At 37.8% G+C, this 19,922-nt stretch overlaps 1 protein-coding gene across 1 annotated transcript in view; it reads right to left on the reverse strand.

Moving 5' to 3' along the window:
- The window catches only part of TTC6 (tetratricopeptide repeat domain 6), a 209,006-nt gene that overhangs the window by 102,186 nt on the left and 86,898 nt on the right, over nucleotides 1-19,922 (reverse strand). Inside the window, exon 6 of the mRNA XM_082449105.1 lies at nucleotides 3,107-3,248. Coding sequence (XP_082305231.1) covers nucleotides 3,107-3,248 — 142 coding nt within the window. The remainder of the gene's footprint in view (nucleotides 1-3,106; nucleotides 3,249-19,922) is intronic.

The following is a 19,922-nucleotide window of genomic DNA, read 5'->3' on the forward strand; positions in this document are numbered from 1 at the left end:
TATATATATGTATTAGCATATGGTATTTGTTTTTCTCTTTCTGACTTTCTTCACTCTGTATGACAGACTCTAGGTCCATCCACCTCACTACAAATAACTCAATTTCATTTCTTTTTATGGTCAAGTAATATTCCATTGTATATATGTGCCACATCTTCTTTATCCATTCATCTGTCGATGGACACTTAGGTTGCTTCCATGTCCTGGCTATTGTAAACAGTACTGCAATGAACATTGTGGTACATGTCTCTTTTTGAATTATGGTTTCCTCAGGGTATATGCCCAGTAGTGGAATTGCTGGGTCATATGGTAGTTCTATTTTTAGTTTTTTAAGGAACCTCCATACTGTTCTCCATAGTGGCTGATATATTTAAGTTAGGGATTTTGTCTGCCATTTCATTTTTGTTTTCTGCTTGTTCTCTCTGGTTTCTTTTGTTTCTCTGTTTTCTTTTTCCTGCTTTCCTGTTACATGGACATATTTTAGAATTCCACTTTTATTTATCTATGGTATTTTTGAGTATATATCTCTTTGTATAGCTTTTTAGTTTTGCTCTAGGTATTACATTATATAAACATAATAAACATAACTTATCAAAGTCTACTGATGTCTCCAATTTACCAGTTCAGGTGGTGTGTAGACACCTTATCTCCCTTTATGTCTCTTTACTCTTCTCCATTTATAATACAACTGTCTTAAACATTTCCTCTATATACATTTAACAGTATAATTTTTTTTCAACTGACAGACATAATTTAGAAAACTCAGAAGGAGAAGGAAACTCTATTGCATTTACCTATTTACCTGTGTTTTTGCTTTACATGTTTTTGCTCCTTTTAGAAATTCTGAGATTTTTCTTCCATCTTTTTTTTTTTTTTTCCTGTTTAGAGAACATCCTCTAGCCTTTCTTGTAGTGTAAGTCTGCTGGGTGACAAATTCTCTTAGTTTCCTTTCATCTGAAAATGTCTTGATTCCCTTTCATCCCCGAAGGATATCTTCTCTGGATATAGGACTCAGGGATTACAGTTTTTTCCTTTCAGGATTTGAAAAATGTTCCACCACTTACTTCTGGCCTCCATGGTTTCTGATGAGAAATCCACTGCTATTCAAATTGTTTTTCTCCTGTAGGTAACATATTATTTCTCTCTTGCTGCTTTCAAGATTTTTTTCTTTGTTGTTAGTTCTCATAAGTTTCACTAGTAAGTGACTTGGTACAGATTTCTTTGGATTTTTCTTGCTTGGAGTTTGCTCAGCTTCCTGAATATGTAGGTTTCAGTCTTTTGCTAAACTGGGGAAGTTTCCAGACATTATTTCTTCCTATACGTTTTCAGTCACCCCTCTTCTTCTTCTTCTCCTTCCAGGACTGTGATAACACAAATGTTAGATCTTTTGTTTTACTCCCACAAGTCCCTGAGGGTCTGTTAATTTTTTTTTTTCAGTCTGTTTCTCTTTGTTGCTCAAACTGGATAAATTCTATTGTTTTATCTTCAAGTTCACTTCCTGTTTCATCCATGCTACTTTTGAGCCCATCTGCTGAGCATTTTATTTTAGTTACCATATTTTTTCAATCCTAAAATGTCTTCAATTTCTTTACTATGTATCTTCAATGCCTATACTAAGACTTTCTATTTCCTTTCTGAAACCTTCTATTTTTTTAAAATTTGTTTCAAGTGTGTTCAAAATTATCACTGAAGCATTTTTAGGATGGTAGCTTTAAAGTCATTGTCAGATAATTCTAATACCTCTGTTATCTAAGTGATAGCATCTATTGATTATCTTCTTACATTCACTTTGAGACTTTCCTGGTTCTTGGTATGATTAGTGATTTTCAGTTGAAATTTGGATATTTGGGGTATTTTGCTCTGAGGCTCTGGATCTTATTTAAACCTTCTGTTTTAGCTGACACTCTGCTAGGCTTCTTCTGGTACCACCACAGTGGGGAGGGAGAGGAGGGGCTCATTACTACTAGGTGTGGATGCAAGTCCAGGATCCCCATGTGGTCTCAACTAACACAGTAAGAGGGGAAACCTCATTACCACTTTATTAAGGTGAAAGTCCCAGCCCCAAACAGCCTTCATTGATACCACCCTGGCAGGGGTATTATAGTGCCTTCTTATACTCTGGGCAAGAGTAAAAGTCTAGTTTTCCTACTAGGCCTTTGCTGGCAGAGGTGAGGAAAGGACCAGGCCCACCATTTTTTCTGTGGTGCTTGGTTAGGGTAGATTAGTTATTGTTCAAAATTTTTGTCTTGCTAGGCTGTCCCTTTCCTGGTTCTTTGGCTAGAGGGAGTAGGCTTTTGTTTGGATTTTTTTTTTTTCTGTCTTTATCTAGTTTTCTTTCTAGGTTACCAATTTTTTCAACTCTAAGTCTAGAATATGTGAAGCAAAAAAGAAAACCCAAGGAACTAACTCACCACTGTGCCATTTGTTGGGTCCCAAAGTTCCTAGTTAGTGCCTTAGTCTCTCCACCTTTTAGATCTGTCCTGTTTGTAACACCCAGGTTTTTACCTGTACTTAGCAGGAAGAATAGGAAAAAGTACTTCTACTGCATCATCCCCAGAAGTGGAAGTCTCACAACTAAGTATCAAGAAACTACCACTTGTAAAGTTTTGGTATATTATTAAAGGAGAATATCCATAATTATGTTAAAAGTCTATTAAAATAATCTCTTCTTTTCCAACTACATATCTTCATGAAGCCAGAATTTTCCTCATATATTTCAACCAAAACAACCTACCACAAAATTGAATGCAGAAGCAAACATAAGAATGCAGCTATCATCTATTAAGCCAGACATTAAAGAGATTTGCAAAAAAAATACAATCCTAGTTTTACACTACTTTTCTGTTTTAAAAAATATAACTATTTTTCATAAAAATACATTATGTTAACATATATGACTTTATTACTGTTATTTTTAATTTTAAAAAATAAACATTTAAGCATTTTCCCAGTTTTAATTTCCAACATTGTAAATGTCAATAGATATAACCCACATAAATAATTATGGAAGTCCTCCAAAATTTTTAAGAGTATAAAAAGGGTCCTGAAACCAAAAAGTTTGACAGCTTGTAAGATAGAGAAAACTAATATTAAAGGAAGTTCTTACTTCCTCTCCCGAGAGTTGTAGGTGTGGCTTGTGAGCACTCCGTCTAGTTCCTGGTGCCATTTCAGGCGGTATCCCTGGTCTTGTTGGAAGATCGGCAACATATTCTTGGTTGTCACCCGTAACGGGAATTCCTTGCAGTATTCTACAGGGTTTTTAATAACAAAAGAAAAATTGTTCTTTAAGTCACTGATAAATCAAAGGGTGTTTTCTCTCATTTTATATCTCTACCGAAATAAACACACTGTTTGATATCTGTACTAAATAGATATTGTGCAGAAGTCAGATAATCCAAAATGGGAAATAATTCAAGAATAATTTGTTTGCTTCTGAGTGCATTTTAGTAGTAATCTTTTGGTGGTTTTGTTTTATAATATTGGAATAATAAATTCACTCTATGAAAGCCTCATTATAAGAGAGGTAAAAAGTTCTCTGCTTTCTGATCCCTAACCTGCTCCTCACTCCAAGTCCCAGGAAATGGTTTTATTTCTTAGACTGAGGCAAAGCATCAGCCTAAGCAGAACTGCCTTCTCACATGAAGGTTTTCCCTCCCTGATTCATATCTTGCCAAGATGAACAGAAAACTGTTATGGCATTAGGTCTTTATTTCTAGGCTACAAACTACATATACATAAGAATATACACAGGAGGTTTAAAACTTATCAACAAAAACCTAAATTAAACCAAGAGATGAGGTAAATCAAAATCTGAAGGCAAAATGTGTCATTAATGACTGACTTACAGACTCCTTGAAAATACATTAGTTTTTGTATTGCAGCACTTACTGTAAAAGAAATATAAAATGAGTATAAAGTAGACCTACACAGACTATAGCTATATTTCAATTTTTCTTGGAAGTAGAGCCACTGTTCCCTCTCACTTTTTGTTATACCATTATATGAATAGACAATCACTTCATGAGCCACCAAATGTGAAGACAAAGCACACACATATCAAACTGACTACGTAACGATATGCTGAAAGCCTTAGATTCCATCAAACCACCTCTTAAAAAATCAGGCCCACCCAAAGCTAGGCTGGAGAAGACAGGGCTTTGCCAAAGTAGGTTTACAGGAAAAATCTTCCTGTCTCATCCAGTCAAATATTTGAATTCAAAGAGAAGATAAAGCTCAACTCCTGGCACAGTGGACATAACAGACTGCCATTCAACATCCAGTCCATCCTCCCTCCAATACACTTTCCCCAACTGCTGAGGATGGGGAGGTGAAGACCCTCCTGCAGCCAGTGTCCTAGATGTGTTTTAGGATCTACTAACCACGTGCACTCACATATAGTTTGGAAGGAAGAAGGTTCTGACGTTCCTGCTGGCAAGCAGTCATGGCGACCTTGAGTTCTGTGGCAGGGTTCCAGTTACTTCTTTTGTGGGTAGCCTTTTTTTGCCAGTGAGCATTCAAACAGACATAGCAAGGCTCCAGAGTCAAAAGCTGTGACACTAGAGGCCACACGATCCCTGAATTTCAGCTAAGGTGGTTTGTTGCCAATGTTGGCCTCCAGATTTCCCACCTTCCTGACGATGCCAGAAGTAGCAGCAGCTTTGGCTGCCAGTTAAAAGTGCTGTATGAGTCATCTTTGGAAAACCCTCCCTGCCTACAGCCCATTCTTCCAACCTTTCCATTGATTTTAAAAGCATCACATTCCCATTATTATAGATCCCTTTATGCTTAAAATAGCTAAAAATATTCCTGTTTTCTGCAACTGAATCCTGACTGATATATCCAGGAAAAACAAAAGAGCAGGGTATTCTATTGTCTAGAATAATGAGCGAGAGAATACATATATCAAGATCAAGGAGGAGAGGGGTGATTTAAGAAGCTATCTTGAGGCACTGCTATACTTTTATCTGTCCATAAGCCAAAATCAAAGTAGTCAGAAGCATTCACATATTATTGTCTTTTCACATCCCAAATGTGCCTCAAAGAAATAGACATTCTATTTGGTTGGAAGGAAAGTGAAAGAAGTCACTGGCCATTTTAGAGTGCATAGCTCTGGTAGACATCAACTGGGGGCCTTAGTGGAAAGGCTACCCAAGGTTAGCAACTGTTCCTGTCTGACAAAGATGAAATCACTTGCTTTGAAATTTTTGTCCAGATTTTCCCTGCTTCCTTCTTTATTTCCAGAGAAAAGAACCAATCCTTTTTCGAGATCTCCCCTTTGGAGACCACCACCATCTCAGTGGTTCAGAATGAAAATCTCTTCCTCTCCAACCTCTCCCTCACCCCCAACAGTAATCACTGGTCCTGACCCTTCTCCCGCCAGTGTCTCTCCATCCTGTTGCATTTCCTCTCAGCTGAGTCCTATGATAACCTCTTTGCTGTCCCTCACCTCCAGACTTTCCCGCCTCCGATCCATGTTACAGATCCCTGCCAGAGTTGTCATCAGCTACCCCCTTCCAAATACTTTAATGACTACACACACAGGGTAAAACCCAAGCTCCTGAGCCTGGCCATCAGGGTCCTCCACAGTCTGGGAACCATCTACCTTACCAATCCTACTTCCCTCCCCAACACCTGGCCCAACCTATATTCACTGCACAAAAGATGCTCTAGGTGCTGAGATCACTATAGGTGCAATAGGGGAGACAGGCAAACCGAACTACAAAGCAGTGTGGCTATGAAAGTGTTGAAAATAAGACTTTCAGACCTCAACTGTTCCATGAAGCCTTTACAAATGTCCCTCTGCCCAGCCAAAATTCATCTTTGCCTCCCTAGTTTCTCTGGTGCATTTGATCTGCAAGTTCATTATAGAATATATTACATTTTATTCTGTATATTTTTCATAGTAGATTACAGGCTGGTTGGGGTGGGAGAGGCGTGATTCTTATTCATTTTCTGTCGTCTCCCTTGAATGTGAATATAGTAGATACTGAATATGTATTGTGTAACACTGTGCTTGAAAAATCTCACAGCCAAAGTTAGCCCAGACCCTGTCCTGAGAAACTGAGATTCATGGGTTAGCATGATGTACTGCACTGCTTCTCAAAGTGTGTTTCCTAACCAGCATCATTAGCATCACATAGGAACTTGCTAGAAATAAAAATTCTTGAGCCCCATCACACTTAATGAATCAGAAGTTCTGGGGAGGAACCCAGCCTTCTGTGTTTTAACCAGCCCTACAGTTAATTCTGATGCACAATGAAGTTTGAGAACCACTGATGTACTGCAATCTTTCCTAAAGGAGCCTGATCATAAGACTATCCTGGGATACTTGTCAAATCTATAGCTTCCCAGATATCTCCTCTGGAGATTCTAGTTCAGTTGGTTTGGGATAAAGCCTAAGAACTGATACACTTAAACAACCCAGATGGCCCTTATACTCAGGGGAAGCCTAAAAAGCACTGCTATAGTGAGAAGAGCTAGCCTTTGGAATGAGGTTAAAAACCAGGATTTTAGCCTTAGTTTGGCCACTTGATGTGCTGTGTTGGATAAGTCACTTTTCCTTCTTAAGTCTCAGTTTCCTCATTTATGAATAGCAGCAGCAATGGGATCTTTCAGGGTCTAACACTTAGAAATAATATATGTGAAGAGTTTGCACAAATTACAAAAAAACCCAGTAAGTGGTTGATATTACAATCATTTTTGTTATTATGACAGAAGAGACTGAAGTCAACAAGCCCATCTCTCTCAGAGTGAGTTAAACCTCCTTCTGAGTCAACACTGGTCTCCCATGGGGCCAGAGATATAAAATGTTCTTCTTATTATAGGTTGTGTCAAAGAAGTTTAGAGAACATTTGCTCCAGGCTGTGAGCACTCTTAAAAATCTCTGCCCACATCTTTTATGAGTTACACAAATGTGACTGTGGGCTCCATCTTGTGAAGCGTAGGGAAGGGTTCTCCCTCCTGCAACCCTCTCCCCTCCCTGGTGTGACTCTAACAGAGAAGTTCCCCCATCACATCTTCCTTATCCCTTCCTTAGAAAATGTACTGTGCTCCTTGGGGTACTAAACCTGGGGGAGCCTTCGCAGGAAAATGCTCACAGTCACTTTTACGCAACTCAGAAAAGATGTGTTCAGGGATATTTTAAGAGTGTTCAGGGACTTCCCTGGTGGTCCAGTGGTTAAGAATCCATCTGGCAATGCAGGGGATGCTGGTTTGATCCCTGGTCAGGAAACTAAGATCCCACATGCCGTGGGGCAACTAAGCCCCCACGCACCACAACTAGAGAGCCCGCAGCCCGCAACCAATAAGCCCGCACGCTCTGCAGCCCTCACGCCACAACTAGAGAGAAGCCCGCACACCACAACAAAGAGTTGGAGCGCTGCAACGAAAGATCCCGCATGCTGCAGCTAAGACCTAATGCAGCCAATAAATAAATAAATAAATAAATATAAAAAAATTTTTTAAAGTGTTCATGTAAAAAGCTTTGCCAAAGTAATACTTACATGCAATATTCTATCCCAGACATCATTTCTTTAAGGGACTAGTAGCAAGCCATTACACTGATTGCACAATCCACTTATTGGGTCACAATTGACAATTTAGAAAACAGTAACTTAAAAGAATGTTGTTTGAAAAGCAAACTCCTAGGTCTAGAAAAGACTTTAGGAGTTCATCTTCTTGAAGATGCTAATCTACAAATAATTTTTTTTAGTGAAGTCTTTAAAATCTACAGTAGAAGTAATGAATACTTTCAATACTTTAAAAAATTCAGGGAATATAGTCTTAATAAATAATAAATCTAAAGAAGGATAAGAGTGCAATTATACAGAATTTTTTTTTTTACAAAATATGATTAGAGAGGGGGTAATTTTATTTTTAATCATTGTAACTTCATTGCTACATGCAAACAGTGACATCTGGTGGAATGACATTGCTTTGCTTAAAAAAAAATATTCCAACTTTCAGATATTGGCAGTTATGAAATCACACAAATTGCCAAATAATCTTTTTTTTTGGTGTTTCCATATAAAACAAAAATACACTAATCTAATATCTTATGAAATATTGATAGTACATACTAATATAAATTTGTCATTCCAATTTGTATTTTTTAAAGTATGCTTAAGGCTTACTTAGGTATAGGGGCTATTTGTTGAAAATGAATATAAATAACCTAGGGCTTCCCTGGTGGTGCAGTGGTTGAGAATCTGCCTGCCAATGCAGCGGACACGGGTTTGAGCCCTGGTCTGGGAAGATCCCACATGCCGCGGAGCAGCTGGGCCCGTGAGCCACAATTACTGAGCCTGCGCGTCTGGAGCCTGTGCTCCGCAACAAGAGAGGCCGCCATAGTGAGAGGCCCGCGCGCCGCGATGAAGAGTGGTCCCCACTTGCCGCAACTAGAGAAAGCCCTCACACAGAAACGAAGACCCAACACAGCCATAAATAAATAAATAAATAAATAAATAAATAAATAATTTTTAAAAAAAATAATAATAACCTAATTGAGGTTACCGTTGATTCTAGTCCTAACTCTGCCAAAACTGATGTGGGGTGCAAAGTTTTGCCTCTGTTTCTTCATAATATGAGATGGTTAGGCTAGGGGAAGGCTAAGATCTCTTACAGCTCTGCTATATGTGCTTCTGTCACACGTATCACCAGCTAGACCTCAAACAGGGATTAAGTCCTATACTCTTTGGTATCATTGTCGGGATCATGCAGCAAGGAACAAGGCCAAGTAAGGGGTGGGGGTGTGCTGGGGCCAGGATTAGACCTGACCATTAAGGAATGGCAGACAATGCAGGAAATAGGGACAGTGGGGGAAAGTCAGTCCCAGATATCCACAGTGGAAGGAAATGTGAAGCAAAAGACAGAACACACTATTCCAAAGGCAGAGCTATAGACCACGGGTGGTGGTGCACTGCAAACAGCATCAGAAAGGGCTAACATGGGATGATGGCACATTCTAGTGGGAGCAGCCAGTGACAGGGAATACAAATAAAGGCAGTAGTCAGTGAGAGCTTTTAATAATTAAGTAATTGATATCAGGACAGTCTCCCTCAGTTTGCAAGGCCCCAGCCCTGGCCCAGGACTCAGAAACAGGATTTCAGTTCCTAAGAGGGAACAAACAATACAAGATAAAACCCTCACCCTAATAAGCAGAAACCTTGCTTCCAAAATTGGGTCACAATAGACCAAATACAAAACATCAACGGTGAGTAAAATATGATTCTTCTTAGTTTATATCAGCATTGGTTCTGAAAACAAGATGAGAATGAGTATTTGGAATGAAACATAAAGAGAAAAAAATAAGAGGCACTTTCACAAGTTCACAAAACAGTGGGATATAATGGAAATCACATTTAGAAACAGAGAGACCTGGGTCTGAATTCCACCTTTTACCAGCTATATAAATATGAACCAGTCAACCTCTGAACCACATTTTCTTCATTTGGAAAATAGAATGATTTTATCTATTAGATAGAGTTGTTGTTAATACTAGATTATGCAATAAATGCACAACAATACATTTTCTATTAGATAATTTTCTGCTTTCCTATTCAAATATTGCTATTTGGGAGGGGGGCCAGATAAAATCTTTCTAATGGAAGCTCATTTTATATAGTTGATTTGTAAACTATAAGTAGTAAAGATAAGTCAAAATAATTACCCATATGTCTGTCCTTCAGTTTTAAAATAAAAATCCTCAAAGGATTATAACCTGTCAAAACAACATCTTTAATGTCATTTTTGTAAAATGTATGTATATGTAATATATGTACATGCACAGGAAAAAAACCTAGAATAATCTTTACCATAGTAATATAAACCTGCATCTCCTGGTTCTCCTACTTAAGATCTAAAAGTAGTACTCGGGCTTCCCTGGTGGCGCAGTGGTTGAGAATCTGCCTGCCAATGCAGGGGACACGGGTTCGAGCCCTGGTCTGGGAAGATCCCGCATGCCGCGGAGCAGCTAGGCCCGTGTGCCACAACTGCTGAGCCTGCGCGTCTGGAGCCTGTGCCCCACAACAAGAGAGGCCACGACAGTGAAAGGCCCGTGCACTGCGATGAAGAGTGGCCCCCGCTTGCCACAACTAGAGAAAGCCCTTGCACAGAAACGAAGACCCAACACAGCCAAAAATAAATAAATAAATAAATAAATTTAAAAGTAGTACTCTAATGCTTCCAAAATGAACAATCAAGAATTTCCAGGTAGGCAAGCCCCACCCCTCGTGGAAGATTCGCTTCTCTCCCTGCTCAGAGGCACACTGGAACAGTGCCTTGCCCCAGGGGCCATCTAAGAGGCCAAAGGCTTACCTGCAGCGAAGTGGCCTTCTGGAGGTGAACCTGGGGCCCCAATCTGACATCTTCCAAGGGCATTTTCCTGGCTTGTTCAGCACTTCAGACAGGTCACTGCAAAAAGAATCCCTGAGAATTGCTGGACAACCTACTTGATCAAATAGTACTTCCAATACTTGCAGTTGTTCATGAGCCATGTGGCTGACAGGGTCTTGCTGCTCCGGCCGGGTGTCAAGCCTGAGTAACTGAGGTGGGAGAGCCGACATTCAGGACATTGCTCCACCAGAGACCTCCCAGCTCCACATAATGTCAAACAGTAAAAGCTCTCCCAGAGATCTCCATCTCAACACTAAGACCCAGCTCCACTCAAAGATCAGCAAGCTACAGTGCTGGACACCCCATGCCAAACAACTAGCAAGACAGGAACACAACCCCACCCATTAGCAGAGAGGCTGCCTAAAATCATAAGTTCACAGACACCCCAAAACACACCACTGGATGCAGTCCTGCCCAACAGAAAGACTGGATCCAGCCTCATCCACCAGAACATAGGCACCAGGCCCCTCCACCAGGAGGCCTACTGAACCAACCTTGCCAGCTGGGGTCAGACACCAAAAACAACGGGAATTACAAACCTGAAGGCTGCAAAAAGGAGACCCCAAACACAGTAATTTAAGCAAAATAAGAAGACAGAGAAATACACAGCAGATGAAGGAGCAAGGTAAAAACCCACCAGACCAAAAAAATGAAGAGGAAATAGGCAGTCTACCTGAAAAAGAATTCAGAGTAATGATAGTAAAGATGATCCAAAATCTTGGAAACAGAATGGAGAAGATACAAGAAATGTTTAACAAGGACCTAGAAGAACTAAAGAGCCAACAAACAATGATGAACAATACAATAAATGAAATTAAAAATTCTCTAGAAGGAATCAATAGCAGAATAACTGAGGCAGAAGAACAGATAAGTGACCTGGAAGACAAAATAGTGGAAATAACTACCACAGAGCAGAATAAAGAAAAAAGAATGAAAAGAATTGAAGACAGTCTCAGAGACATCTGGGACAACATTAAACTCACCAACATGCGAATTATAGGGGTCCCAGAAGAAAAAGAGAAAAAGAGAAAAAGAAAGGGACTGAGAAAATATTTGAAGAGATTATAGTTGAAAATTTCCCTAATATGGGAAAGGAAATAGTCAATTAAGTCCAGGAAGCGCAGAGAGTCCCATGCAGGATAAATCTAAGGAGAAACACACCAAGACACATATTAATCAAACTATCAAAAATTAAATACAAAGAAAAAATATTAAAAGCAGCAAGGGAAAAGCAACAAATAACATACAAGAGAATCCACATAAGGTTAACAGCTGATCTTTCAGCAGAAACTCTGCAAGCCAGAAGGGAGTGGCAGGACATATTTAAAGTGATGAAAAGGAAAAAACTACAATCAAGATTACTCTACCCAGCAAGGAACTCATTTAGATTCGACAGAGAAATTAAAATTTTTACAGACAAGCAAAAGCTAAGAGAATTCAGCACCACCAAACCAGCTTTACAACAAATGCTAAAGGAACTTCCCTAGGCAGGAAACACAAGAGAAGGATAAGACCTACAAAAACAAACCCAAAACAATTAAGAAAATGGTAATAAGAACATACATATCAATAACTACCTTAAATGTAAATGGATTAAATGCTCCAACCAAAAGACACAGACTGGCTGAATGGATACAAAAACAAAACCTGTATATATGCTGTCTACAAGAGACCCACTTCAGACCTAGGGACACATACAGACTGAAAGTGAGGGGATGGAAAAAGATATTCCATGTAAATGGAAATCAAAAGGAAGCTGGAGTAGCAATTCTCATATCAGACGAAATAGACTTTGAAATAAAGACTATTACAAGAGACAAAGAAGGACACTACATATTGATCAAGGGATCAATCCAAGAAGAAGATATAATGATTGTAAGTATTTATGCACCCAACATAACAGCACCTCAATACATAAGGTAAATGCTAACAGCCATAAAAGGGGAAATCGACAGTAACACAATCATAGTAGGGGACTTTAACACCTCACTTTCACCAATGGATAGATCATCCAAAATGAAAATAAATAAGGAAACACAAGCTTTAAATGATACATTAAACAAGATGAACTTAATTGATATTTACAGAACTTTCCATCCAAACACAACAGAATACACTTTCTTCTCAAGTGCTCATGGAACATTCTCCAGGATAGATCACATCTTGGGTCACAAATCAAGCCTTGGTAAATTTAAGAAAATTGATATCGTATCAAGTATCTTTTCCAACCATAACGCTATGAGACTAGATATCAATTACAGGAAAAACATCTGTTAAAAAATACAAACACATGCTGGCTAAACAATACACTACTAAACAACCAAGAGATCACTGAAGAAATCAAAGAGGAAGTCAAAAAATACCTAGAAACAAATAACAATGAAAACACGACGACCCAAAACATATGGGATGCAGCAAAAGCAGTTCTAAGAGGGAAGTTTACAGCAATACAATCTTACCTCAAGAAACAAGAAACATCTCAAATAAACAACATAACCTTATACCTAAAGCAATTTGAGAAAGAAGAAGAGCAAAAAAATCCCAAAGTTAGATGAAGGAAAGAAATCATAAAGATCAGATCAGAAATAAATGGAAAAGACATGAAGGAAATGATAGCAAAGGTCAATAAAACTAAAAGCTGGTTCTTTGAGAATTGATAAACCATTATCCAGACTCATCACAAAAAGAAGTGAGAAGACTCAAATCAATAGAATTAGAAATGAAAAAGAGGACGTAACAACTGACACTGCAGAAATACAAAGGATCATGAGAGATTACTACAAGCAACTATATGCCAATAAAACGCACAACCTGGAAGAAATGGACAAATTCTTAGAAAAGCACAACCTTCTGAGACTGAACCAGGAAGAAATAGAAAATATAAACAGACCAATCACAAGCACTGAAATTGAAACTGTGATTAAAAATCTTCCAACAAACAAAAGCCCAGGACCAGATGGCTTCACAGGCGAATTCTATCAAACATTTAGACAAGAGCTAACACCTACCCCTCTCAAACTCTTCCAAAATATAGCAGAGGGAGGAACACTCCCAAACTCATTCTATGAGGCCACCATCACCCTGATACCAAAACCAGACAAAGATGTCACAAAGAAAGAAAACTACAGGCCAATATCACTGATGAACATAGATGCAAAAATCCTCAACAAAACACTAGCAAACAGAATCCAATAGCACATGAAAAGGATCATACACCATGATCAAGTGGGGTTTATCCCAGGAATGCAAGGATTCTTCAGTACATGCAAATCAATCAATGTGATAAGCCATATTAACAAATTGAAGGAGAAAAACCATATGATCATCTCAATAGATGCAGAAAAAGCTTTTGACAAAATTCAACACCGATTTATGATAAAAGCTCTCCAGAAAGTAGGCATAGAGGGAACTTACCTCAACAAAATAAAGACCATATATGACAAAGTCACAGCCAACATTGTTCTGAATGGTGAAAAACTGAAACCATTTCCACTAAGATCAGGAACAAGACAAGGTTGCCCACTCCCACCACTGTTATTCAACATAGTTTTGGAAGTTTTAGCCACAGCAATCAAAGAAGAAAAAGGAATAAAAGGAATCCAAATCGGAAAAGAAGAAGTAAAGCTGTCACTGTTTGCAGATGACATGATACTATACATAGAGAATCCTAAAGATGCTACCAGAAAACTACTAGAGCTAATCAATGAATCTAGTAAAGTAGCAGGATACAAAATTAATGCACAGAAATCTCTTGCATTCCTATACACTAATGATGAAAACTCTGAAAGAGAAATTGAGGAAACACTCCCATATACCACTGCAACAAAAAGAACAAAGTACCTGGGAATAAACCTACCTAAGGAGACAAAAGACCTGTATGCAGAAAACTATAAGACAGTGATGAAAGAAATTAAAGATGATACAAACAGATGGAGAGATATACCATGTTCTTGGATTGGAAGAATCAATATTGTGAAAATGACTATACCACCCAAAGCAATCTACAGATTCAATACAATCCCTATCAAACTACCAATGGCATTTTTCACAGAACTAGAACAAAAAATTTCACAATTTCTATGGAAACACAAAAGATCCCACATAGCCAAAGCAATCTTGAAAAAGAAAAACTGAGCTGGAGGAATCAGGCTCCTGGGCTTCAGGCTATACTACAAAGCTACAGTAATCAATACAGTATGTTACTGGCACAAAAACAGAAATATACATCAATGGAACAGGATAGAAAGCCCAGAGATGAACCCACGCATGTATGGTCACCTTATTTTTGATAAAGGAGGCAAGAATATACAATGGAGAAAAGACAGCCTCTTCAATAAGCGGTGCTAGGAAAACAGTTACATGTAAAAGAATGAAATTAGAATACTCCCTAACACCATACACAAAAGTAAACTCCAAATGGATTAAAGACCTAAAAGTAAGTCCAGACACGATAAAACTCTTAGAGGAAAACATAGGCAGAACATTCTGTGACATAAATCACAGCAAGATCCTTTTTGATAGACCTCCTAGAGAAATGGAAATAAAAACAAAAATAAACAAATGGGACCTAATGAAACTTAAAAGCATTTGCACAGCAAAGGAAAACATAAACAAGATGAAAAGACAATCCTCAGAATGGAAGAAAATATTTGCAAATGAAGCAACTGACAAAGGATTAATCTCCAAAATATACATGCAGCTCATGCAGCTCAATATCAAAGAAACAAATAACCCAACCCAAAAATGGGCTGAAGACCTAAATAGACATTTCTCCAAAGAAAATATACAGATTGCCAACAAACACATGAAAGGATGCTCAACATCACTAACCATTAGAGAAATGTAAATCAAAACTACAATGAGGTATCACCTCACACCGGTCAGAATGGACATCATCAAAAAATCTACGAATAATAAATGCTGGAGAGGGTGTGGAGAAAATGGAACCCTCTTGCTCTGTTGGTGGGAATGTAAATTAATACAGCCACTATGGAGAAAAGTATGGAGGTTCCTTAAAAAACTAAAAATAGAACTACCATACGACCCAGCAATCCCACTACTGGGCATATACCCTGAGAAAACCATAATTCAAAAAGAGTCATGTACCACAATGTTCATGGCAGCTCTATTTCCAATAGCCAGGACATGGAAGCAACCTAAGTGTCCATCGACACATAAATGGATAAAGAAGATGTGGCACATAGATATGGCATAGAAATGAACAAATTCTTAGAAAAGCACAACATTCTGAGACTGAACCAGGAAGAAATAGAAAATATAAACAGACCAATCACAAGCACTGAAATTGAAACTGTGGCATATATACTCAGCCATATAAAGAAACAAAATTGAATTATTTGTAGTGAGGTGGATGGACCCAGAGTCTGTCATACAGAGTGAAGTAAGTCCGAAAGAGAGAAATAAATAACGTACGCTAACAAATATATATGGAATCCAAAAAAAAAAAAAAGGTTCTGAAGAACCTAGGGGCAGGACAGGAATAAAGACGCAGATATAGAGAATGGACTTGAGGACACAGGGAGGGGGAATGGTAATCTGGGACGCAGTGAGAGAGTGGCATGGACATATATACACTACCAAATGTAAAATAGATAGCTAGTGGGAAGCAGCCACATAGCACAGGGAGATCAGCTAGGTGCTTTGTGTCCACCTATAGGGGTGGGATAGGGAGGGTGGGAGGGAGACGCAAGAGGGAGGAGATATGGGGATATATGTATATGTATAGCTGATTCACTTTGTTATACAGCAGAAACTAACACACCACTGTAAAGCAATTATACTCCAATACAGATGTTAAAAAATAAATTAATTAATTAAAAAAAAAAAAAGAATTGCCAGGTAAAGCTATCTGATATTAACTTTGGGCAGCCAGAAATGGCCTATCTTCATTCAAAGACGAGTACACTGGAAAATCCAATATGAGTTATATGAAGAGAGTCTGCAAAGCATAAGAAAGAAATATAATATTCAAAAAATTATATGAAGAACATTCTTTTAGAAGAGTTTTATTATAGAAATCAAAAAATATTTTGAAAGGGTCTACTCTGGGCTATCAAAATAAATTTTTTTAATGCTTTCATGAAACAGGTAAAAGTTCAGATAAAACAAAAGACTTGGATTTTTCTTAAGAGTCTGATAGAATTAAGAACAAATAAGAAAAATGCCATAGTGATAAAAAGTGGTAATTAGAACAAATTTTTTAAATTTACATCTCAGAAAATGAAACCATTGATATAGAACATAGGTTTGAGAGATGAATGTAGGCAAGGAGATGATAAATGTAGGTGACGGATAGTGAAGATGCAACATATGGCTAACTGATATTCCTGAAGAAATGTACCAAATAAACAGAATGAAAACACTATTCGAAATAAAACAGAAAAAGCCCTAAACTGAAGAGCTGTATTTGCATATCAAAAGGGCTTTCCATGTAGCAGGAAAAAGTAATTAGGAAACAATCGACTCCCAAACATACGCTAGTGAAATTATTTAATTTAAAGCAAAATTTAAACCCTATAAGCATCTAGGAGTGGAGAAGAAATAAATTACATGCAAATAAAATAAGATTTAAATTTCAGATTTCTGTCTCACAATATTAGATATAAGACAATGATACAAACAAAAAACACATAGACAAATGTTGACAAATATGTCAGATTATAGGAAAGAGCAAAGAAGCAAAAGAGAAAGAGAGAGACTACAAAATAAGATGACAAGAATAATATCAAATGCATCTGATATGACAATAAATGAATATGGGGTGATCCAACCTACTATAAGAGAATTCATTTCTGATTGGCTTAAAAAATTGTTCAATACTATGCAATCTACAAGGGACACAACTAAGAAAAATTGAAAGTAAAAGAAAGGGCAAACATATACCATATAAATAAAGCAAAAAATAAGTTGAGTTTCACTTTTCATCCATTTGGTGTACAATCTACAAGGAAAACAGAAGGATCACAGTTAACAGTTTCCTGAATTTTCTTCCACGTAAAAAGTTTGTTGTACATAATCACATATCTGTTTATATACTTAGTTCTAACTTGTTTCAGCACACAGAGCTCTACCTTATTCTTTACTGCAATTCCAATACATCCTATCATTGGATGCACTATAAAATGTCTTCCATTGATGGACACTTAAGTTGTTTTCAGTTTTTAGTTATTATAAGGACAATTACAGTCCTTAATCATTTATCTTAGTTAATAATAGTTATCAGCATATAGATCATATTTAAAGCCATAGTCCTGGATAAGATCACTTTGAGGGTATAGTTAGAGGAGAAAATCCTAGGTCCAAGGATAAGCTTTGGGCACTCCAATGTTTTGAAGTCAAGAGATGAGGAGATACCAGCAAGAGAGACTAAGAAGACATAGCAAAGGAGGCAGGAATAGAACCAAGAGAGAATGCAGTCCTGAGGCCAAGGGATAAAGGTGTTATATGGAAGAGCAAGTGATTAACTGTGTTAAGTGCTACTGAGAAGTCACGATGAGAACTGTGATATCTTAAAGCAAATCTGATCATGTCATTCTTCCTCAAAAAATCCTATCAGTGATGTCTCCATATACTGTGAATAAAAATCTCTCCCCCAAGTCCTCACAGACATGCTCTCACATACACATAGAGAGCATCCATAAATCCTACATAATCTGACTCTTGTGTCCTCTCCAGCATCAACTGCATCACTGCTCTTCCTATTCACTACTGCTTGACATCTTTCCAATTCTCAAATGGGTTCCAACTGTCCACAGCACAGACTCTCAAACTTCAATGTGCATACAAATCACCTGTATTTTTAACAAGCTTCCAGGTGATGGTGATGCTGCTGGTCTGTGAACTATACTTTTGAGTAGCAAGAAACTAAAACAATTCTTTCCCCTCTTCCTAGCTATCTTCTATTTATTCCTCAGATTTCGATTTAAGTATCATTTCCTCAATCTCCCCCAGATAATTGGGAACTCTTCTTACATGCTTCCATACACTGCACATCTGCATATTAATTGTCACATTCACAATAATTAATTCACCACCTTTCTTCTCTGCTAATCTCCAAATTCCCTGAGGGCAGGGATTACGTTTCCCTTGTTTGCAGATGCTTACCTAGTACCTAACTCAATGCCTGCCACACAGTAGGTACACAAAAAATATTTACTGATCAATTTAAATGATTATTCAGATCTGTACTTCGTGACATAGAAAGATAATTACAACATAATAAGTTTTAAAAATCAGGTTACAAAACATTATTTACATAGCATTATCCAAGTTTTGTTCCATATGATTTATTTGCATACAGATAAGTCTGGAATCATATACTTAAGAATAGTATTATCTCTGGATGGCAGGATTTTGAGTAACTGTTTTCCTTTTTTGTATTTTCTTGCATATTTGTATTTTTATTATTATTTTGTAGCAAAATAATAAATGAAATTAAACTTTGAATTCTGACATTTAACTTTTGCTTTTCTAATTTTTGTTGTTGTAGTCACTGCTGTTTTAATGTATAAAACTGTACATGTTTTTCTAAAATGTGACTAGGAATTTCCCTTGTAGTTTGAAGTTGAGTTGAGGGCTAAATCTGGGATCTATAGTCTAAGCACTGCTTACCACCAGAAGCTGGCTATAAGGGTACCTGACTTGAGAAGGTCAGCCAATGTTTGCCAAGACAGCATTTTTGCCACCAGCTCTCTCTTGATGGTGGGTCAACAAAATACACAAGCCATTTTACATAGAAAAATCAGTGAAATAGAATGTAAGTCCATAAATAGTCTTGATAACACATTTGAATTTAAGGTATGAAAAGTTGGCATTTCAAATTAGTGAGAAAAAGAGGATTTATTGAATAAACGATATTGTGCAATTGGCTAGTCATTTGGGAAAGAAACATTAATGCTTATTCTTCTTATCAAACTAATTAAAGATGAATCAAAGATTTAATTTTTTAAAAGAAAGCCATAAAATTACTAGAAGAAAATATGACAGAATATATTTATTTAAATTTATTTATTTGTTTGTTTTTTGGCTATGTTGGGTCTTCGTTGCTGTGTGCTGGCTTTCTCTAGTTGTGGTGAGTGGGGGCTACTCTTCATTACAGTGCACAGGCTTCTCATTGTCGTGGCTTCTCTTGTTGAGAAGCACGGGCTCTAGGAGCACAGGCTTTAGTAGTTGTAGTACGTGGGCTCAGTAGTTGTGGCTTGCGGGCTCTAGAGCACGGGCTCAGTAGTTGTGGCGCATGGGCTTAGTTGCTCCGCGGCATGTGGGATCTTCCCGGACCAGGGATCAAACCTGTGTACCTCGCAATGGCAGGCAGATTCTTAACCACTGTGCCACCAGGGAAGCCCCAACAGAATATATTTAAATCGAAGTGTAGAAAAGCCCTTTCTAAGAATGACACCAAGACTAGAACACATAAAGGGAACTATTGCCAGTTTTCACTACTTCTGTATTAGCATACAACTTCTGGATAGCATAAAACAACATAAACAAAACTGAAAAGCAAGCAAAAC

The sequence above is a fragment of the Balaenoptera physalus genome, assembly GCF_965194825.1.
Source record: "Balaenoptera physalus genome assembly, chromosome: 2".
NCBI lineage: Eukaryota > Metazoa > Chordata > Mammalia > Artiodactyla > Balaenopteridae > Balaenoptera > Balaenoptera physalus.